The sequence below is a fragment of the Sinohyriopsis cumingii genome, chromosome 16 (assembly GCF_028554795.1).
Source record: "Sinohyriopsis cumingii isolate HCF-2022 chromosome 16, ASM2855479v2, whole genome shotgun sequence".
NCBI classification, from domain to species: Eukaryota; Metazoa; Mollusca; class Bivalvia; order Unionida; family Unionidae; genus Sinohyriopsis; species Sinohyriopsis cumingii.
This window is the reverse complement of record NC_142976.1, coordinates 72,044,525-72,068,448: the sequence shown is the minus strand read 5'-3', so window position 1 is coordinate 72,068,448 and position 23,924 is coordinate 72,044,525. Positions and strand designations below refer to the sequence as shown.

The 23,924-nt window shown below is 35.7% G+C and overlaps 1 protein-coding gene across 1 annotated transcript in view; it reads left to right on the top strand.

The window, feature by feature from the left end:
* LOC149780760 (uncharacterized) overlaps nucleotides 1-23,924 on the top strand; it is an 86,441-nt gene that overhangs the window by 46,829 nt on the left and 15,688 nt on the right. The window contains exons 11-18 of the mRNA XM_089936228.1: nucleotides 3,063-3,174; nucleotides 3,746-3,927; nucleotides 4,106-4,210; nucleotides 6,702-6,832; nucleotides 8,948-9,065; nucleotides 10,196-10,325; nucleotides 17,051-17,248; nucleotides 20,550-20,707. Of these exons, the coding sequence (XP_089792354.1) occupies nucleotides 3,063-3,174; nucleotides 3,746-3,927; nucleotides 4,106-4,210; nucleotides 6,702-6,832; nucleotides 8,948-9,065; nucleotides 10,196-10,325; nucleotides 17,051-17,248; nucleotides 20,550-20,707 (1,134 nt within the window). The remainder of the gene's footprint in view (nucleotides 1-3,062; nucleotides 3,175-3,745; nucleotides 3,928-4,105; nucleotides 4,211-6,701; nucleotides 6,833-8,947; nucleotides 9,066-10,195; nucleotides 10,326-17,050; nucleotides 17,249-20,549; nucleotides 20,708-23,924) is intronic.

Sequence of the window (23,924 nt, the reverse complement as noted above, 5' to 3'; positions counted from 1 at the left end):
TAGCCAGTATAGTAAATGGGTTCTTGCCATACTATATAGCCGGTACAGTAAAATGGGTTCTTGCCATACCATATAGCCAGTATAGTAAAATGGGTTCTTGCCATACTATATAGCCAGTATAGTAAATGGGTTCTTGCCATACTATATAGCCAGTACAGTAAAATGGGTACTTGCCATACTATATAGCCGGTATAGTAAATGGGTTCTTGCCATATTATATAGTCTGTATAGTAAAATGGGTTCTTGCCATATTATATAGTCTGTATAGTTAAATGGGTTCTTGCCATATTATATAGCCAGTATAGTAAATGGGTTCTTGCCATACTATATAGCCAGTATAGTAAAATGGGTTCTTGCCATACTATATAGCCAGTATAGTTAAATGGGTTCTTGCCATACTATACAGCCTGTATAGTAAATGGGTTCTTGCCATACTATATAGCCAGTATAGTAAAATGGGTTCTTGCCATACTATATAGCCAGTATAGTAAAATGGGTTCTTGCCATACTATATAGCCAGTATAGTAAATGGGTTCTTGCCATACTATACAGCCTGTATAGTAGAATGGGTTCTTGCCATACTATATAGCCAGTACAGTAAAATGGGTTCTTGCCATATTATATAGCCAGTATAGTAAATGGGTTCTTGCCATACTATATAGCCAGTAAAGTAAAATGGGTTCTTGCCATACTGTATAGCCAGTATAGTAAATGGGTTCTTGCCATACTATATAGCCAGTACAGTAAAATGGGTTCTTGCCATACTGTATAGCCAGTATAGTAAATGGGTTCTTGCCATACTATATAGCCAGTATAGTAAAATGGGTTCTTGCCATACTATGTAGCCAGTACAGTAAAATGGGTTCTTGCCATACTATGTAGCCAGTACAGTAAAATGGGTTCTTGCCATACTATATAGCCTGCTTAACTCAAGTTATGTAAACACAAATTTAGTTTCTCTATGCTAACATGACATACAATCTGTGGTTATGAAAATATATTATTGATAGTGAACTTATTGACTACATTTACTTATTAATAGTAAGCATGTCAACATTTACTTACTCAGAGTGAACATACTGACCTTATTTATTTATTGAAAGTGAACATATCAACTACATTTACCTATTCATAGAGAACATATCAACTACATTTATTTGTTTATAATGAGCATATCAACTATATTTACTTATTCATAGTGAACATATCCATAGCTGCCAACCCTCACGAATTTGGCATGAATTTCAAGACTTTTTCAGCGATTCACGGATTCACGCCGCAAGACAAAAATTCACTAATTCTCCAATTCTCAATTATTTTAAATCTTTAATAAAATAACCGATTTTCCGTTAAGCGCTAGTCATGATATTGGCAGTTACTGAAACGGTCCGGTACTGCTGGTCGCGATATTAGTAGATCTACAGCCGATTAGTACAATTGGCCCAGTAGCAAGCATTTTAGCCTATTTTATTCTATATGTATAAGAGTAGTTTTACAAATGCTTTTGAGAGAAACTGGGGCCTAACCAGAATTTTGCTCCGCGCATGCGTCACCAACACTGATTTGAGTTACCATTCAGCATCGCATGTAAGATCTTGAAAATGTCTTCACCTCCAAGGAAAAAGAAATGTATTGCTCAAAAAGGGAAGTTTAATTTGGAATATATAAAAAATTGGCTGTGCATTCTGCCATTAAACATTGATATTCATCATGCTTTTTGCACTCAGTGTGCCATCGCAGAGACAATGTGAGGAAGCACATCGGTTGCAAAAAACATGTAGAAGTTGGGAAAATTAAGAATTTGCAGATTTCAGCTCTGGAATATTTTAAGCCATCGGCGGAAGACATGCAAGCTACCAACGCTGAAGCATTATTTGTGACTTTTCTTGTTGAACGCAATCTACCTTTATCAGCTGGAGACCATGCTAAACATTTGTTCCGACAAATGTTCCTGGACTCAAAAATCACTTCCAAATTTTCCTATGGAAGAACCAAAAGTGCTGTAGCTCCTGTGCATTCCTCATAGCAACAGTGACAGCGAAAGAGTATTTTCTCTAGTGAGGAAAAATAAGACAGACTTTAGGGCCTCCTTAGCTGCAGAAAATTTGTCAGCAATTTTAGTCACCAAGATCAACCAGCAGGCAAGAAGTCTGAACTGTTTAGAAAACAAATTTATGATCAAGCAGTTGAGGAAGTTCAAGTCTGCCACAGTAACATGTCTTGATAAATAAATATTTCTGCATATATGTAGTGTTTTAATTTTATAATGCAATCTTGATATAGTGATGTGTTGACGGTCAGAGTAGATGGAGTTATTGTCATGGTATTTTTCACTAATTCACGACTTTTTATCCCTATTTTCACTAATTGTGAGCCTGGAAGGTTGGCAGCTATGCGTATCAGCTATATTTACTCATTTATAGTGAACATATCAACTATATTTACTTATTCATAATGAATATATCAACTATATTTACTTATTCAAAGTGAACATATCAACTATATTTACTTATTCAAAGTGAATATATCAACTATGTTTACTTATAGTGAACATATCAACTATATTTACTTATTCATTGTGAACATATCAACTATATTTACTTATAGTGAACATATCAACTATATTTACTTATTCATAGTGAACATATCAGCTATATTTACTTATTTATAGTGAACATATCAACTCTGTTTACTTATTCATAGTGAACATATCAACTCTATTTGCTCATTCATAGTGAACATATGAACTATATTTGCTTATTCATAGTGAACATAACTCTATTTACTTATTCATTGTGAACATATCAACTCTATTTACTTATTCATAGTGAACATATCAACTCTATTTACTTATTCGTAGTGAACATATCAAGTCTATTTACTTATTCATAGTGAACATATCAACTCTGTTTACTTATTCATTGTGAACATATCAACTAAATTTACTGATAGTGAACATATCGACTGTACTTACTTATTCATTGTGAACATATCAACTCTCTTTACTTATTCATAGTCAACACATCAACTACAGTTACTTATTGATTCTTCCCTCTGTTAAGGTTTGCAGTGCTGTAGCTGGTATTGATACATACAACCAGGAACTTGTGGGAAAGTATCACAGAGAAATGCAGTTACGCAAAAAGTATCACAATGAGTTGGTTGAGCTGAAAGGTAAAGAGCATGTAAATCAGTCTGGTATCCCCTTAAATTACTTGATACGGAGATTTCAAGGATTACGATAAGACTCAAGTGGTTTTTTGTTATTATGCACAATGGTTTTAGATTCTGAATCATGCACTTAAACTGATAGATGGGACTAGGTTATGTTAACAAAGATAAGAACAAAATAAATATGTGGACAAACTGTTTTTCTGCAGGTTTATTATTGTTTTTTTTTCTTTCTTCAACTTAAGAGTTCTTCTTTCACAAGATGCAGTGTTCTCATTGTCTCCATGCTAAACTGTAGTTTAATGTATGGTCCTGTATGAGCTATCTTTTTCCAAGTAAAAAGTTGAAGTTAATCAAATTGAATATATAATTGTTCTTTTTTTATATTAGTCTCATGTGTAGTTTTGCTGGGCTAATGGTAATAATAGACTTTATTTAAATGATGTGCCTTTAAGCACTGAACTTTTCCTATGAGATTCAAATCTGACCTATAATAACCTTGCTGAAAAACAATCTTCATTTTTATCTTCATTCATTTAAAAATGATGTATAAATGAGACAATAACTTCTTCAGGTAACATTCGAGTTTTCTGTCGAGTACGTCCAAAGATAAAAGAAGATGGAACAGGTTCCCAGGCAGATAATGTTATTTCCTTTGACAGAGATGATGATGGGTTGATATATGTTGACAGTAAGGGCCGATCCCAGACCTTTGAGGTGGATCGTGTCTTCTCTGAAAACAGCACACAGACTGAAGTAAGTCTCCAATTAACATCCCACTGTGAATGAGTTTAGATTTAAGCTTTATGTTTGTCGACTTCAGAGTCATTTTTGTCAGGAGCATAAGAAGAATTTATTAAGTACTTTTCTACATGTATGTATATGAACTTCACTCGAATTAAAGATTTCCTTACTTTCATATTTTTAATTGCAGGTGTTTGATGAGGTGAAGTCTGTGGCCATTTCCTGTATAGATGGGTTCAATGTTTGCATATTTGCCTATGGTCAGACTGGTTCAGGCAAAACATACACTATGGAGGTATGAGGTTATCTGTCTCAAACTTGCATAATCTTGACTTGTGCAGGTTTATCAATACAAAACAGCACATATTCTGTACAAGGAGTTGATATTTAAAGTACTTAACATTTTATATTTGCATCTTGGATAAAATTAGAGCTAGATCAATAAATGAATTTTATCAGTGTTTTAGAGTAGTTTTTATTTTACTAGTTAGAGGATGTTAAATAATATTAAAGTCAAAAGTTAAAACTATAGAGCTCTTGACTTATTGTTATTATTACTTTCACCACACACAAGATATGTGTATCTCCCAAGATGTCATATATGTTTTTAGGTCCAAAATATGTTACTGTGACCCATTGTGTTGCTAGGATTTGAGAGCAACTTTTTTCTTGAATGTAATTTAATATACTACTTAATTTTGCTTTCCTTTTCAAGCTTATCAAGACACAAGTCCATGCTAATTATTCCCTCCTCCAATAAGTACTGGAGGGCCAGGATTGAAAAGAACATGATCTCAGTCTGATTCCATAGTCATAACCAACATATGGAATACTGTATATACTCATTTCTAAGTCAACCTGCCCCCATTTTAGGGCTACAAAAACCAACATATGGAATACTGTATATCCTCATTTCTAAGTCAACCTGCCACCATTTTAGGGCTACAAAAACCAACATATGGAATACTGTATATAATCATTTCTAAGTCAACCTGCCCCCACTTTAGGGCTACAAAAACCAACATATGGAATACTGTATATTCTCATTTCTAACTCAACCTGCCCCCGTTTTAGGGCTACAAAAACCAACATATGGAATAGTGTATATACTCATTTCTAAGTCAACCTGCCCCCACTTTAGGGCTGCAAAAACCAACATATGGAATACTGTATATACTCATTTCTACGTCAACCTGCCCCCACTTTAGGGCTACAAAAACCAACATATGGAATACTGTATATTCTCATTTCTAAGTCAACCTGCCCCCATTTTAGGGCTACAAAAACCAATTTTCTTTGATACACCTATAAATCAAAATATATTTTGCAAGATAGTTAGGAAAAATAAAGACAAAACCAGTGTAAAATACAGTTAATAAGTGGAACAGGTTACTAATAAAGACTACTTACGATTTGTCCTTTTTTATGTAATAAAATCCATAATGCTTGACATTTTAAATCAATATATATGATAAGTCCATGAAATCAGTTATAAGTCGCATACCAGTATAGAAATTGTTGTTCATAATAATCCAATTCATAATGTCCTGTAATATGTGAATTCCTCTTGTCTTGCAAATAAACAAACGAATGTTAAGTCTGAATTTTTGTGATTCACAGTATTCTATAAATGTCACTATCTAATGTGTACAAAGTCTAAGAACTCATCTTCATTGCCTGATATAGTTCTGAAATCCTCCATTATCATCTAGTCATTGTGAATATTGTCTGTTTCCACAGCTTCGCTGTCATATGAGGGTGAACTTATTGCATCAAACTGTGTGTTTATAGAGCAAATCAGTTATTAGTATAAGTAAAGGTTGTCTGGACTTGCATGAAAATGGAAGCAATATACTTGCTAGTAAACACCCATGGTAAACAACATTAACAGACACTTTACTTTGTGATGTGTAGAATTTAATTTACTGGTAATATTTTGAAATTATTAAAATCTAAAATAAAATAGATACAAGTATTGTGTATATAATACTGTCATAAACACAGTGCTTACCATATACATGCATTTGTAAATAGGAAAAGTGGCATAAAAACAAAAAAAATGTAAAAATGTTTGAATTGACAATATTTTGATATAATGCAAATATTAAGTTTCAAACATTACCCCAGGATTTATCAAATTAAAATACCTCCTGCTTATAAGATCACCCGTACTCTGCATGAATCAAATTTTCGTTAAAATAAGGTTGACTTATAAGCGAGAATTTACAGTATCTTCCCATATTTTTCCTTGGACTTTGTGCAAACTACACATGTGCTATATCGTTTATCAAAATTAGCCTTTGTTATTATCTTTTCATTTTTTTTAGGCCATTCATCTACATCAATTGAATGTTTATCTCCTCATTCCTTGCTTTATCTAAGTGTTTTCTGTGTTCCTTTTATTACTTTGAAAGTTTTTTGCATGATTCTTAGCATGCTTCAATATATTTAATGATCACTCTGGTGACCTAAGTGATTAGAGCATCTTCCTTGGATGCAGGAAGTCGCGTGTTCAAGTCATGCAAAAGAATTAATAAAATGGTACTAGCTGCTGCCTTGCTTAGTGCCTAGCTTTAAGAGGTGTTAGGACTAGTCAGCCTAGTGTTAGGATAATGTGACTAGGTGGGAATCATCCTAGTCATTGCATGTTAAATGTCCTAAATGCATTATTTATAGGAGGAAAAAATACTTTGCTTGAAATACCAAATTTCTAGTTAAATGTTAAAAATAGATGTATTTTTTTTGGTTATACTCATACTATAAAAAATGTATTTTACTTTGTTTAGGGGACTCATTTAGATCCAGGGATAAATCAGAGAGCATTACAAGAACTATTTCACGTGATTGAAGAACGTGGTCTGGACTGGGAATACACAGTGACTGTCAGTGTTCTAGAGATTTACAATGAGATGATCAGGTATTTACCAGTTTTATATACATTTATGAAAAGATGATCTAGCATTTTTATTGTGAGAACATGTAAATGAATTTTTCCAAGTTTGCCTTGTTTTGTAATAAAGCTGACTTTTTCTAACATAACTTTTTCCATTCCCCAGTTTTCAAACAGCAGTATTTTAGTTATCTGCAGTATACTATTTGTCATGTGTAATTATCCACTATATATAATTTTGTTGTATAATTATCCACTATATACACCACTCCCTCGATAACTTGCGCCCTGATAATTTGCGCACCTGCTTACAATGCGAGGTCAGGCATGGCTTCCATTTTTTAAACCAGAAAATACCCTAAAAAGTGATCCCTATTTGTTGAACTTGACGGAAATTGCAATCAAAATTGATAACGGAAACTTTGATGTATCGCTCATTTTATCATCGAAAACAGTAGATAGGACCTGGAAATGTTAATCAACACTTTGAAATGTCAAATTGAAAAATAGGTCATACAGTTTTTTACATTTACTTTCCAAATGACATTCCTAGTACACCACAATTAACGATATGTAAGGAAATTTTGACCAATGAAAATGTCTCTTATGCTGAGTGGAGGCAGTACTTTAATAAATAAATACAGATTAAATTTTAAAAAATTATCAATTGAGATTTGTGTCCTAGTTCTATGTTTTAGTTCCTTTTAAATGTAATGATCATAAATGCAATGTGTCGTCTTGTAATTAAACGTAAAATGTGTCAATCTACCGTAACAGCTATGTCCATGACTGTTTCTCTGAGAACCTAATTAAGTACCAACTGTGTTTTGATAACTGACTTCCGGAAGTATTTGTTGTATTGTTGCACAGAATTAAAAGCTGGTCTCCTTTGTATTACCATGTTAATTATGTCTTTTGAATCAAATGAAAGAGGTGGAATAAAAGAAAAGTTAAAAGGCACAAAAATCCTACAAACTTAAAATCTAGTGGCTCTGGTCGTTTGTCAGGTGAATTCACTTCATTTGATCAATTGAACACATAAATGTTATTGTGTTTGTAACATAAATTACCTTAAATTAACCGACTCGTTAATAATGGTGATCAAAGATAACAGGGCAGCCAAGCGAAATGAATACTTCGTACAATAAAGAGCTTGATTTCACAGATATGGGCCATTGTGGGCAAGCGATTTTCAGAGAATTCTTGAACTGGCACTTAGAGGTATCCTCAAGAATGATAAGAAGTTTCATTATTACTTCCAATGAAATCACAACATCAATATTGTACTAATTGAACAATACAAAAATTGAGTTTCGATGTAGACAATTGTCTCACAAAATAAATGTTGCATGTTTTTGAAGAAAAGAACAAATATCTGGTTTGATGGTGTATCAACAGTTAATCTAGTTCCCTGCTCTCTTGAGTACTGATTTGGCAGGATAATGTTAAACACCATTTTGGGAATCAGACTCATCAAGAAAACAAAAAACCAGTGACGTAATACACAGATTTATTATTTAAACAGAGTAATGAACAGCTTCATTAGAAAAAGCATGTTATTAAAAATTATTATCGACCTGATTGTAAAATGAGGATTCAGTCAATAAACAGCCCAGTTCACTAACGCCGCTCCCCACCACCACCACGGTTTTCTTGATGTCAAAGCGATTTCTTTTCAATTTTCGGAGGTCCTAGGTAACTAAGTAACTTGCGCCTCACTTATAGTGTGGTCTATGTTTGTGGAGCCCGTTGTGCGCAAGTTATCGAGGGAGAGGTGTACCATTTTGTCATTCGTGTAATTATCCCTTATATACCACTTTGTGATATTATGAACAGAGTAAAATATTTTTTCTAATCTAGTTGATCATATGTCACATAACTATAATTGATTTGAACGGTCTTGTCCTTTAATCAAGTCCTCTTTTAATGATATATCAAATTTTTGAATTTTTAAAGAAAACTATTTATCAAACTTAATAGTGTACAGCATTTAATGAAATTGAATAAAAATTCTTTTCTGTTGTATTTCTTCTTATGAACCTGTTTAATTCAGATTGAATTCTGGAAGGTATGTTTTGATTTGACGAATATTTCATAACAGATGGAAAATAGAATCATTCCTCTGGTTTGTTTATTTTTCAGGGATTTATTGGGGGATGACATTTCATTCAAGATGGAAGTAAAGATGAACCCAGAGGGAGGATTGTACATTCCTGGCCTTTCCTATGTTACTGTTGCCTCAGTGGAGGACGTCAACAAGGTGGGATAATTTTGCATATATGTTGGATTCAACTGCAAGCTGCATAGACTCTGATCTGTCATTTGTATGATGCATTAGCAGATCTGGGTCTATGCAGTTTATTAAGAGTAATCAATACAGCAAGCAGCATGGTGATCTGCCCTTGCATTATGCATTACATTACCTCAATCTTGCTTCAAGTAATTGCTTGAATGCTGAAATGTCTCAAAGACAGATGACTGTAATGATGGAGGGACATAATAAAAGTGTATAATTTTACGTCTCCTATGCTGTTAGAGTACAAAGTTGCAGGCATCATTGAAGATAAATCCAACAGTAAAGATGGTTATTTATTTGGTTTTTCATTCAAGTAGCATGTAGAATTGACTGCAAATGATATTTCTTTTTATTATGAGGTTGGCTGATTATGATAACACTATTTGGTCCACGTTTTCAAAGGGTGACAATCGGCCTCTTTTTTGTCAAACCTTTGTGGAATACTAACTTATACTTCAGTCAATCAGATCACTGGATTCTAAACTTTAAATTTAATTCTTGAGCTAAGTTTTGTTGGTGAAATATAGTCCAGAATTAAAAGATTCCACTAATGCAGCTGGGTTTGAAGCCAACAGGCAGGGTTAAAATCCCAATTTACCGGCTTTAAAAACAACACTAAACCCATGAATTGTATTTTCAAAACCCAAGAAAAAATAAGCTGCAAATAATTCAGCACATTGTATGAATTTATAATATTCAAGTGGTTTCCTTTCCATATCATTAACTTTCTACTGGGGATATTTAGATTTCTAAATGTTTATTTTACAGTTTACAAAATTCTGAAAAGAAGAAAATAATTAATGCTTCAGAATATTTACCCCAAATGTGCATAGCATCCCTTAGTGAATTTTATGTATTAACATAGATAAAATAAATTTACAATTAGTGGTAAGTGAATTTGCATATTCCCTGAAGTGTTTGAGTGGACAAGAATATAACAAATTACTGATTCAGTGAGGTAATTATGTGGCAGTGGGGTTCCAATAGATTCGCTAGCAAGGTGTTTTATTTTATGTCTTTTTCTGATATCCATTATTTTAATGATACCTTTCCTCAGAATATTTCTTTATATATCTCTATATTTCTTTCATCAGGTATTTGTAGTAGGTCAGAAAAACAGAGCCACAGCAACAACTAACATGAATGAACACTCCAGCCGTTCTCATGCACTTTTATGTGTCACTGTTACTGGAGAAAATAAGACAACCAAAACTAGAACAACAGGTATGTATACAGAACAATGAATTATTTCTGTTTGACATTACATGCAATGAGTGTGATATACATGGGCATGCACATATATTGTGCACCCCATTTGGGGCTTTGCACATAAACAGATCAGCAAGGGTTGCCTATAAATAACTAGTTGTGCACCTGTATTTTGAAAAGTTGTATGATTGATTACATAGAAAGAGAACTAAATTTTGAACCATGCACACTGTTTATCACAAATAACTTTATATTCTTAATTTATCACCAGATCAACAGTCATAGCCAGAGTAACAAAACCAAAGTTAGGACCATGATTGTTTAAAGCTTACATTTTGCTATGCCAACAGAGGCTGAGGCCTCATTCCAATCAGTTCTCATTCAGGGTAGATGATTCAGCAATTCCAGTCAGTTTTCATTCAGAGAAGACAATACACCAATTCCATTAAGTTCTCATTCTAGAAAGACAGTACACTGAATCAAAAATTAGTTCTCTTTTGGTGGGAGAAAATAGAGTGATTTCTATCAGTTCTCATTCAGGGGAGACAGTATTGTGATTCCAGTTGGTCCTCATTTCAGTGGAACAATACAGTGATATCAGTTCTCATTTAAGGGAAACAATACAGTGACTCCAATCAGTTCCCATTCAGGGCCCCGAGTGGCCGAGTGGTCTAAAGTGCTCTCTTTTATGGATCACTGCCATCTCACCTCTGTCTGCGTGGGTTCGAGTCTCGGATTCAGCCAATGTGGGTATGTGAGAAAGCTTGCCTGTAGCTTCTTGTGGGTCAGTGGTTCTTTCACTGGTTTTCCCGGGTTCTTCCTCCACCATTAATACTGGCCGCCATGTATAGCCTATCTTCTGCTGAAAAATGGCGTTAAACCCTACATCATCAACAACATCAACAACAACAACAGTTCTCATTCAGGGGAGACAATACAGTGACTCCAATCAGTTCTCATTAAGGATAGACAATACAGTGACAACAATCAGTTCTCATTAAGGATAGACAATACGATTGTTTACCAAAAGTCTAAAACATGTAGAAAGCTGGTGTCCTACTACTGAGCATGTCTCACATCTCAGAATGAACTCCAAAACAATTGATTACCTCTTTTTATCAAAACAAGATTCTTTAAGTCTCCCTCAGGCTATTTCCTTTGATGCCTGAAGTTCCAGTCATCCATCAATATCCAGTGTTTACAGGGCATGCCACCATTATAATTGTGACAAGAGTTTCTACACTGCTTCACTCAAGGGAGAGTTTTGCAAATTTTGTGACGTTATCTTACAGGTACCAAACCATTTAGAGGGCCTCTAATGGCTGAGTGGTCTAGGGCGCTTGCCTTTTCAGATCGTGACATATCACCTCTATCAATGTTGGTTTGAATCTCAGTCTCAGCCAACATGGGTATGTGAGAAACCTTGCCAATAGTTTCCCATGGGTTAGTGGTTGTTTCGGGGGAGATGGCCAGGTTCTTCCTCCACCAAATATACTTGCCGCCATTTATAGCCTATCATGTACTGAAAATGGTGTTAAACCCCTAACAGCAAGAACCATATCAACAACAAGACCATTTACTTAATCATGAAAGACATTATATTCTCACTCTTGAACTTTTCATACTGCAAATATCCCAGTGGTGTTATTTCTTATTGAATTCAATACATGTACATTGAATTCAGTGTATTACTTATAGCTGCCAAACTGATTTTGACATTTCTTGCAGCTGGGTTGTTCAAATTTGAATCCATTTTCCTTTGTAGCCTTTGGCTTATGATTTGGATGTTTTCCATTCTTTTTGTGTATGCGCTATGCTACCAAGTTTAAAATCTGAATTCATTTGTTTTGTTCTGTTTACTTTCCAAGGGAATAAAAATGACATGTAGTTGACATTCCTTTGTTTTTATCCTTGGCCATCAAACCATAAATATCCAGATACCTTAGAATTTGCAATTGTTTTGCTATCCAGCCATACTACATTGTTATATGATAGTCACAGAGTCATGGTGATATTAAAGATTCTTATGATACATTACCATATAAATCTTTATTTGACTATTTATTATGGGATCTAAACCTGTGTAATGTTTTAGTTACACTGAAGTTCCAGGTTGTCCCCTTCACTTGGGGACATTAAAATACCCAAATATTAAACATTAATATATCTTTTAATAGGTTTTAATCACAATAAAAAATATTTGTGTATTGCTTTTATAACTTTTGCACCGTTTGTGTATCTGACTTCCCCAAATTATATGATTATTTTAAGTCACAACAACTTCACTGTAACTGCTTATTCATTGACTTACTAGTCGCCCAGAGCTTAGTGCAGGTTGAAAGTGAGATGCACCCCTCCATGAGTGGTCAACAGCAACCTTTCAGTCCCTTGGGCCAATCGTTGGCGATTGTGCCCCTCGGAAAGGAAGAGTTCAGATCTAGGTCTTTCAGACTGGTGAAAGGTCTTCCTAATCTGAGTAGCCTTTCTGGTCTTCATTGGTGACCTGATACTGATCACCAGGACAGCAAAATACGGATCAGGATGGGACCCCCCTCCAGACTGCTATTTCATCCTGTGCAGGACTGTGAATCTGCTTACAAAATGCCAAATTAGGAAAGGGGATCAGATCAGCATCACCTTTTTCTTATTATCCATTTAAATCCATATGGGATGTGGGACCTTCCATTGCAAAAGTGATTGGCCCCATCCCTACATGCAGACATTGACTTCTGAACCTTGGGTGCATGGTGGTGAGGTCGTGTGTGTGTTCCATGGACCTAAATTTTCTTATGAAGTTGGGTCATGAAATGGGGAGTGGGAGATTGACTTTCTTCCCCCAAATGCTCTAGACAGGTGGAGAGTCACCCTTACCCACCTGCTGAGTCCACTGCTAAGAACAGCTTCACCCATGGGAGGAATTGAGGTTCACTTTTCTCTTCCAAAGAAGAGAGAGACATTGGTCACATAATTCTGCCTTCCAGGAGGCAGCAGGACAAAGACCTCCTTTCTGTCTTTGTCATTGTACACGAGTTTGACACAGAACAGGCCGATTTTGTACCCTCATCCATTGGGTCCCATGACCCCTTTCACTTGTTTGTTAAGGCAGCAGAGGAAGCAAGCTGGTCTTTCAAAAAAGTGGTACACTAGTTTTGCTGCCTTGCCAAGTGGCTTGTGTCCCCAAACTTTCAGGTATTGATGACTTTAAAGTTTCTTTTAAGTTTGGACAAACTTGCTGTTGGAAATTCTTGACTAGATCTCATTATTTCTTCACTTGGTTACTGTTAAGGTGCTCTCTTAAAGGTTTAGCAATGGCCATGACTTTGTTAGGCAACATGGGATGGTCTTTCCCCCCACCTCACAAATACATGCACTGCAACCCTTAGTATCTGCTTAAAGCTTTAAGGATAATATCCCTTCCAGGTCCACTAAACTGCTTTTTCAGATGCTAGTGTGGCTCAAATGGAGGTGGAGACTCTGTTCAGAAGGCTCATCCCCTCCATGGTTAGGCAGGATTGAGAGACCAAGGACACGGTTCCTTGCATTGACTCCTGGCTCTTCAAAACCAGCCATGATGCAAAATCATCCTGATCACCCTCAGGGTCCATCATCCTCAAATTAACAGCCTCATTTTAGAGCTCCTTGGCTGTTGGACCCTTGAAGGGTGTGCTGCAAGGCCCATGGAGGAAGTTCTTGGGCATTTCCCCCTCTCATGAAGACAAAGATTTACAGCTGTGGTAACTTTGGTTCCTGCAAGAGTGTACCTTTTCCACTGGTTCCTGTTGGCGCCAAACTAAACCTCATTTCGGAAGCTTGGTCTGGCATATCAGTCCATGGCTTGAAAAGATGGCTACTGTCTTTTCCTATTTTCTTCCACCATTGATCTTCGGAATGCATACCTTCACAGCCTTATCTTTCCTTCATGCAGTACCTCTGGTTTTGCTTGCATGGGAAGGTCTTCCAATTTCCATTTCTGCAGTTTGACATAGCTTCCACACACACAGCATTTACCAGGGTCATGGGAGTAGTTGCAGCCCATCTTAGGTCACCTTATCTTCCAAAATTTTGACAGTTGGTTGATGAACAAAGGCCAGTTAGAGCCCCTCAGACTTGTTCTGTCTTGCTGTTGGTCCATAGTGACCAGGCTGCATCTTTTACCCAACCTTTAAAAATCAATCCTCACTCCATCACAAAATTTTGTCTATGTAATGATAATTGTTTTCTATGATAGAGGATTAGTCTATGTCCCTCAGGACAGAGTAAACAAGATCTTGTCTCACTTAGGGATGCTAAGAGTAAAACCCATCTTTTTTCTCTCCTAGCTGAAGACCTTAAAGTCCTCAGCTAACTTGGCTCTCCTAGGCAGACTGCACCACACGAGAACCTTTTGACTGCTCCAATTTCTCTTAATTGATTCCACCATCATCTGATTTTGGTGGACAACTTGGGACTGGTTTCAGGTCAGAGTTCCCATGCATCCAACCCACCCTCCCCGAATCCCACTCTTATTTGTTTACGAATGCATCAGATTCCAAGTGGGGCACTCATCTAGAGCTGGAAGGACTGATTCTTCTGAGTTCATAGTCCAGAGAAAAGTCTATGCTCCACATCAACAGTTTGGAAATGGAAATAATGGCAAAGTTCTTAGTCTTTCAGGGGTGCATCCACCATATAAGAGGTTGCTGAAAGATGGTCTCTGAATACATGTTGGTGGTAGTGTATTGTGGAGACAAGGAGGCACACATTTTCTCTGCTCCTTTGCTGGGCAGCTTCTGAAGGATTTACCTTCTGAGTTCACCATATTCCCAGCATTAAGAATATTTTGGTAGACAGTCCATTAAGGAAAGGGAAGACAGTCCTCACAGAACAATCGCTCCACATTCTGTAGCAGACTCCCTGTCCTACTTTGGGGGACTCCTTTAGAGGACTTGTTTGCCACCAAGCTAAATAACAAGCTCATCTTTCATGTTTCCTGAGCCCCCTATAAGAGGTCCTGGGCAGTGGACATTTTCAGACTGAAGTGGGATCATCTGGTTTGCTTATGCATTCCCATCACTCCACAGTTCAGTTCATTTTGACCATCCTCTATGGGCCCAGCAATCATGGTTCAGCAGTCTTCTTGATTTGCTTTTTGACCACCCCATGACCTTATCTTAGAGGAGGGACATTCTGTTGAAACACAGTGGGTCTCTTCTACTCAACAGTCAACAGCTTCTCCACCTTCATGCTTGGCTCCTCTCAAATGATCTCTCCACAAGAAAGTTTTTGATCAAAGTTACCAGGTGCATCATTCAATCCCGGAGGAGACTGACATTTTAAATGGGGAATCTTTTGTGATAGGTGTAGTAGAAATTGTGTCAATTTGAGTTGTCCCCCTGTGAGTGCAGTAGTGGATTTTCTTCTCTTTTTTTTTGAAGAGAAACATTATTTGGTTTCCACTACTGAGGCTTTTGACTATCCCTTTCCAACACTCAGAATTTCAAAAGGTCCTACCATTGTGACAGATTCTCACTTAGCAGACCTGACAGTTATTTCAAGCTGCAGAAGACCATTGTCTTACTCTCTAATGTCTAAATGAAATCTTTCTTTTGGTATGTCGTCTCTCAATTAACCATCCTCAAAACTTTGGGTGAAGTTTCCTTTGAGAACCTTACCAGCAAAATGGTTTTCTTGCTTTACTTTATATCTGGGAAATAAAGGAGTGAGCTTCATGCCCTTTCAGTAGAGCTCGGCTGTGTCAGGTCAATGGAAATTAAGTTGGTTTCTCTCCTTTGCCAGCCATGAAAATTATAGCCCATGAGGTTCTAGCTATTGCTGCATGTGCCTTTCTAACCCATTCGTCTTTGGAGGATGTAATGAAAGCCACATTTTGACGTTCTTATGCTTCTTTGTCCTCCTTGTACCTTCACTCGTTAGCTCATCAAAGTGAACTAACTTTACCCAGTCTTCATCACTCAAAAGTGACCCATGCTGATTTCATCTGTAGTAGTCTTCTACTCTGCAGTGAGGGTGTGTATTCCTTGTGTTTGTTTTCATTCGCCTGTTTTAGAACCAGCAGCCTTCCACCAAACTGGCAAATTCAGTTATGCAATAGAAACAGGTATTGTATTATTGATATTCCAATGTATTGGGCAAGTAGAACTAATTTTAATGATGTAACACTTACCTGTTACTAATGCCAGATTCCATCCCCTCCCCCTTCCTGCACTGATGTCTCACTAAGCTTGGCTATTTCTTAAGAAAAGAATGAAGGGCAGCATTCATTGGCAGTGTGTGTTGGGTATCCCAGAGGCAATCCAGTGTTCTGAAATCCTCTGGTTCACGATGATGGGAGGGCAGAGTTTTGTCATATTGTTGGGGTATTTTCCACCCAGAAAACTACCAGCTATGCAATATCAGTAGCTAGATTAGTTTTATACCCAACCCTCCAAACAAAAATTACATCTCCAAACAAAAACTACATCTTGCCCTTTCTTTGCCACCAGTTATTAATGAGTTGATGAGTAAGGGTTTTGAGTCCTGCCAATACATCCAGGTCATCTCAGCCAATTAATTTCATAAAAGCTAATACTTAATACTTGTTAAATGTGGGAAAAATTAGAAAGATTGATATGCCAATAAAAATGTCAGATGTTTCATATTTCGATATTTTTTAACATAATTCGAGATTTTATGTTTGGAGGTTATCACATTTACGGTCTTTCTTTTGACTGCCCAACTAGATTTTTATTTCTCTTTATCAGGCAAATTGAACCTGGTAGATCTTGCTGGATCAGAAAGAGTCAGCAAGTCTGGTGCAGATGGTGCGAGGCTGAAAGAGGCTCAAAGCATCAACAAGTCCTTGGCATGCCTGGGAGATGTCATACAAGCTCTCAGAGCCAAACAGAGTTATATCCCTTACCGTAACTCCAAACTGACCTATCTGCTGCAAGACTCGCTTGGTGAGTGTATAACAATTAGAAGATGTCATTTGTTTTCATGCATTACTACATGCTTTGTCTTGTGATCATGTACCTGTTGACTTCAACATGCTGATGTGGCAGCTTTTTGTATTTGTTTCATATACTGTGGAATGGATTTAAGACAGACTTAGAGTATTGGTGGTTTTAAGACACAGCTAGAGCATCAAACATACAAATTTTTGAAAGTTGATATCTTCTTTATAAGTTGCAGCATTCAAGTTAAGCTCATTGATGATAACACTATAGCTCAGTGTTCACAACCTTTTTTAGCCGCAACCCTACACAATATTTTTCTGAACCTTATGTCCACATTTCTAAATTTTGATATTTTGCCACTATGAAAAGAAATTCTGGCAACCTACCAGAGTTGGTAACCACTGCTATAGGTCTATGCTGTGTAGTGCTAGGAGTTCTTGTATTCAAGTAAAGCCCATTGATAATAACACTATAGGTCTATGCTGTGTAGTGCTAGGAGTTCTTGAATTCAAGTAAAGCCCATTGATAATAACACTATAGGTCTATGCTGTGTAGTGCTAGGAGTTCTTGCATTCAAGTAAAGCCCATTGATAATAACACTATAGGTCTATGCTGTGTAGTGCTAGGAGTTCTTGCATTCAAGTAAAGCCCATTGATAATAACACTATAGGTCTATGCTGTGTAGTGCTAGGAGTTCTTGAATTCAAGTAAAGCTCATTGATAATAACACTATAGGTCTAAAGTTTATGCTGATTTATGCTTGTAATTATTATCCTGCTTGTCTTGCCTGCTGAATATTAATGATTTTCATTATTTCTACATCAGTGGCTGCATTCAACTGAAACTTTAGGATTATATTACTATGGGTCTATACACTGATATGCTTGGGGTTTCTGACTTGCTTCTTTTGCAGAAAGATTCATTAATTATTGAAAACAATGTTAAAGTCTTTTGCTTAATTTTGTGAAAGCTACTTATCTTCTGCATTTTTTAGCAGCATTTAGCTGAAGTTTTAGTATATTACAGTAGGTCTAAAGTTGATACACTGATACGTGAGGAATTCCCATCTTGTCTGCCCCACCTACATGAGCATTATGGTTAACAGTGATATATTTGGGTGTGAGAGTTCATGCAAGCTGGATACAGGGTTTGTATTAACAACTATATGTATTCAGGTGAGACACTAGGTTCTCTGGACCTCTTATTAAACACTGATTGATTGATTGTGGCTTTACGGCGCTCCAGCACTGTAAGGTTATTTAGCATAATAGAAAAGGTGATGTGCAAGATGGTGAGGGTAATACTCATATTATAGAGAATCTTTGACAAATACATTTTTCTGGTCCTTTGGATTTCGTCTTGTTTTTCTTGGTTTTAATGACACTTTTAACAAATTATTGGCATCCTGCTGGGAAATGGCCGTTAAGTGCCTTTCTTAAGGATATGTCAAGGCAGCCAACCCATGTGGTGAGGGTTAGTATCAACCCATGACCCTTGGATTATGAGTGCAACACTTTCCAAACTGAGCTACCATGGCTTTCTTGGAGTTTATTAGATGTGAGTTCATTGGTACATAAAAAATGAATACATGCTTTTGATTCAACTTTCTCACTAAAAATTATCTATTTTCTGAAGAATAACTATTTCTAAGTTTCATTTTCTGATTGACCTCAGATTATATGAGTTTAGTTTCACATTTTTTCAAGATAATTCTTAATTTGCTACCTAAATGTTATATCATCTATATAATTTGATATTAAAGTTATTATCACTACATACATACTAACCATTACTCTTTAGGCACAATCATTACACTTTTATGTACTGAATTATGCATTACACTAGACTGTATTTAGATTACACCTTTTTGGTACATTAAAAAATTAAATGAAAATCAAGCAATAAAGTTATCATTTTTATTATTATCAAATTTTACTGATATAAATTTTAGAATATTCTTAAAAAGGTGACTCCTGCATGAGAATATCATAAATGTACTTTCCTTATTTGCTATTTATAGCAACTGTATATGACCCATTTCCAAGAAAACAGATGGGTTTCTTCAAATGTGAACTCTGCCTCACAGATTCATTGTAGTGATAAGCTAGGGAACTTGTGAACCAGTCTATACTTTTAAAGAAAATGGTGCCAGATGTTAAAGTGAAATGCTTTAGGGTGTGAGATGTGGATGTTATATGATGGAAATTGTTAGAACAGATGGATCTTTTCAAACTTCCAAACATGTCAGATCAGAAAAAATACCAAATCAACACCTCTTTAGAAACTTTAAAAGAAGAATATGAGAGTAATGTAAGACAGCAATCTGAGCACCTGACCTCATTGTAGATTTCAGTTCACAATCATTCAACGAAATTCACACATGTAGAATAGTTTTGAGTGATGTATATAAATAATTTTTCAGTATATTTTGTGCTTGTATTCTGATTCTAATCCATATTAATTTTGTCCTTTGTGACAAGAATTTTGACCAGCTGCAATTGTAGGTTAGTAGTATAATGACTATTATTTGTATGAGCTATAATTCAGGCATGTAATATAGAGATTACACTTTTTAGGCCTGAATTACGGTTTTTTTGCCACTTATAATAGCAATAATTACGCTTATACCCCGGGGGGGGGGGAGGAATGTGTGGCAGGGTTGGCATATATGTTATAAGACTTTTCTATGCATCACCAACTATTAAAAAGAGATCTGTGTGTGTGTGTGTGATTTGGATTTTTAACGTAGCTTTAACAATTTTTCAGTCATATCGCTACAATGTCTGCAGTGTGGCTGTTTACAGTGATGTCTAGCACTGGGGCATCATGCCGCAGACATGTAGCATGATGTCCCACCTATTACATTATCCCAACACCAGGCCAACCAGTCCTAACACTAACCTCTTAATGCTGAGCACCCAGTGAGGCAGCTGTTAGTACCATTTTTGTTTGGTATGACTTGACTGGGGATTGAACCCACGACCTCCCACATCTGAGGCGGACGCTATAACCACCAGGCCACTGGAGCAGTCAAAAAAAAAAAGAGATCTGAAAGATATGTTATGATTTGACTTAGGTCCCAAATTAAATAACTTTGAAATCTTTGAGATAGGACATACTATTGAACATAAAAGGCAAACAAAAAAATGTACAAGATAGGAACTTTTATGTTATTTGTTTGAAAATATTTATGTGATTGTCATACTTATTGCTTCGAAAAAGTTAATTTTTGAAAGTTATTCAGGAAAAAAATTAATACATTTTCCACATGCTTCAAAGGATTTAATTTACTCTTTTCATTCAGGTGGAGACAGCAAGACCCTGATGCTTGTCCAAATTGCTCCAGTACGAAAGAATGAAGGGGAGTCAATCTGTTCCCTCAATTTTGCACAGAGAGTCAGGAATGTGGAACTAGGGGCAGCCACTAGGAAGGTGGAAAAGTTGGAAAACGGTGATGTAGAGGTGAGGATGGTAGGTTGGTTAAAGAGAAACAGGTAGAGAGAGAAGTTTTCTAACTCCCATGAAATCATTACCTTGCATAAAGACTTTGGCCACAAAGGAAAGGGTTAAGAAATTTTCAGAAATTTCAACAAAAAAAATGTATATCATGGATTATCTTTCGGGATATTGTATATACTCATGTAGATGTCAGATCCAACTGCTGACCACATAGACCCAAACCAGCCATTCCATAATGTGCTGGCAGATCTGAATTCATGCAGCTTGTTAGAAGTAATCAATAGAACAAACAACATAGATCCTGATCTGCTGGTGCATTATGTAACAGTGGATCAAGGTCTGGTTTTTGTTACGTTGGACCCAACTTCTAAGTTAGTATATATGGTACATACATACTTTTTTGTGGAATTAATGATTACTACAGAACAATTAATTTATCACTCTAATGTAAAATGTCATTGTCTTTGATAAGATTGTTTTCAGTGTTGCGTCAAAAATTGTATATACCGATAAGGTAGCAAAATGTGGGAAAATGAAACCCACAAAAATAAATGAATCAACAGTAAACAGACATATCTGTGTGCTGATCATATCCTTGTAAACCTAAATGGTTTTTTTTTCTTTCTTGTATTGTAAAACTGCAAACATATAAATATAGTATACCTGCAGTTTGAATAGGATCCAAAAGAGACAGAATGTCTGCAAAAGAATATATAGCAGGAAAATAGAGAGCTATTACAGGAAATCATACTTAATCTGTCTTGGTTGATGTTACCATCTTGCACCATGTTAACACTCTATATCACTTAACAATCAGACATACCATCCATATATTGGGTACATTAATGCTTCCTAACTGACAAATGAGGGAGCTGTTCTTCCTGATTTCTTTTCTTATGCTAATAATGAAATTTTCAGGTAGATTTTATGGTTCTGTTTTTTATTTTTATTGTTCATTTTTATTGATCAGAGATTTTTGCCATATTTTACATGTATATTTGAAAAACATATAAAAAGAATAGGGCAGATGATGGTATTTTTATGTTGAGCCCACATTAATGGAATACAGCAGCAGTGAGATCATTGTTTACAATTTTGTTACGGTTTTGGTTGTTATATTTTTTTATTTGATCTTGGACTCAATATGGTCTTCTGGTTTTATAATATTTTGTATTGTGCTTTGAAAGTTGTTTCTTTTGCCTGTTGTCAAACTGTTATCTGCTCCAGTTGATGGCTAGACTGCAAAAAATTGTGTTGCTAACCTCTTGAACCTGGATTGTTTGTCATTGCGTTGAAATGTACATATAAAGATGCTGTAGTGCTAAACATTGTCTGTACAGAATTATGTCCTAGAGTAATTAAAAGAGTTCATCATTATCACTTTTCACACTCTCAAACTTTGTTTAATCCATTTCATTTATGACTGTTGAAGGATGTTCTGTGCTTTAAAAGGAGCAAAAACAAATAAGTATGTTATTGGCTGCAATGAATATTGTCCAGTCTTTTAGTCCTTTTTGTTTTGTTGTCATTAACAACATCCAGGACAAGAGATACAGTACTCACTCATTATAATGTTGTCATAAAATATAGCACTTTTTACTGAGACCACCTTATATTGAGGTATGTGATACAAATACAATGTATCACTGGCAACAGCGGAAGCAATGTCAGTGTTGTTCCAATTACTGATTATATTTGATCATCGATTGGTTGAGAGAACCAATAAGATAATTGATTGTTTCGATCATTGGTTGGTTGAGACAACCAATAAGATAATTCATTGTGAAGCTCCATAATTGGTTTATGTAAAGGGAAACTACTTTTTTGTTGCATGCAAACACAAAGGTTGGTAAAATTCCTGTGTATATGGTAAGCTAAATAGGTCTTCCAATCCATTAAAGTTGATTTGAATTATTTATTCCCATCACAACTTACAAATACAAAACCATGCCATATTCTATACGTGCAGCCTTTCACATTTAGGAATATATAGTCCTGATTACATGATTAAGCTGTTCAGTCATCTGCAGACTTGCAACAGGAACACAATAAGTTTGAATGACTCCAAAAATTAGAACAAATCTGAAATGTTAATTTTCTCCTGATATACACAGTATATTGCAACTTATTTCACAATATACCCCATGTGACAGCATACACTAGTTATTTTGCATCGAATTGGGCCTATTCATGTGACTTAGTGCAACCAATGGTTGTTGTTTTATGGTTTAATGCCATTTTCAGCACATTAAAGGTTATACATGGCAGCCAGTATAAATGGTGAAGGAAGAATCCGGGTAAAACCCTGGAAAGAACCACCGACCTATGAGAAGCTACTGGCAAGCTTTCTCATATACCCACATTGGCCGAACCCGAGACTCGAACCCACACAGACAGAGGTGAGATGGCAGTGATTCGTAATGATGAGTGCTTTAGACTACTCGGACACTTGGGGCCCCATGCACCCAATGGTAAGTTACAGAATTATTCTCAAAACATCAAAATCCCATCATTACTGAGAAATTATGCCATAGGCGCCATTTAAAGTCTTATTATTTAAATTATTATCCATTGTAAACACATACGTAAACATCTATTTATAGATCTGCTGCAATTTGTATTTTTAACAGAGCCAGGTCATGTACACAGATTATAGCAAAAGATATTCGATACAGTTTATAACCATGAATAACAATTACAAAAATTAAATAAAATCATGTACCAGGAGTTACAAAAAAAATATAGATATACATAACAATCAGGTTAAAATATTCATGTCATTAAAAGAGATTACTCCTGTATATTTATTAACATTTTGAACTCTTGATCAAAGATATAACTATAGCAAACAAAAATTAAATCTGCTCATAGTAGCTGATTATAATTGATTATCAGTTCGTTGAGAAGAACCGATTATTGATTATGAAATTCTGACTGATTCCCATCACTAGTGTCAGTATTAAGACTCAACATGAAAATTTTACAAGTCATATACTGTTGGATGTATCTTAATATGGTGCACAAGTGAGCAAGCACATTTTGTGGAATACTTGTGTTACACGGATTTTCATTTGAACCAAAAACCTTCAACCTAAAACTTTCCTTTATAAACTAAAAAATTGTATTTGTCTTTCAGCCCTCAGAGAGTAGAAGATTTAACTAGCTTGTTCTCCATAATTCATTTTGTCAGAAGACTTATCATTTGTTCATTCATGAATTT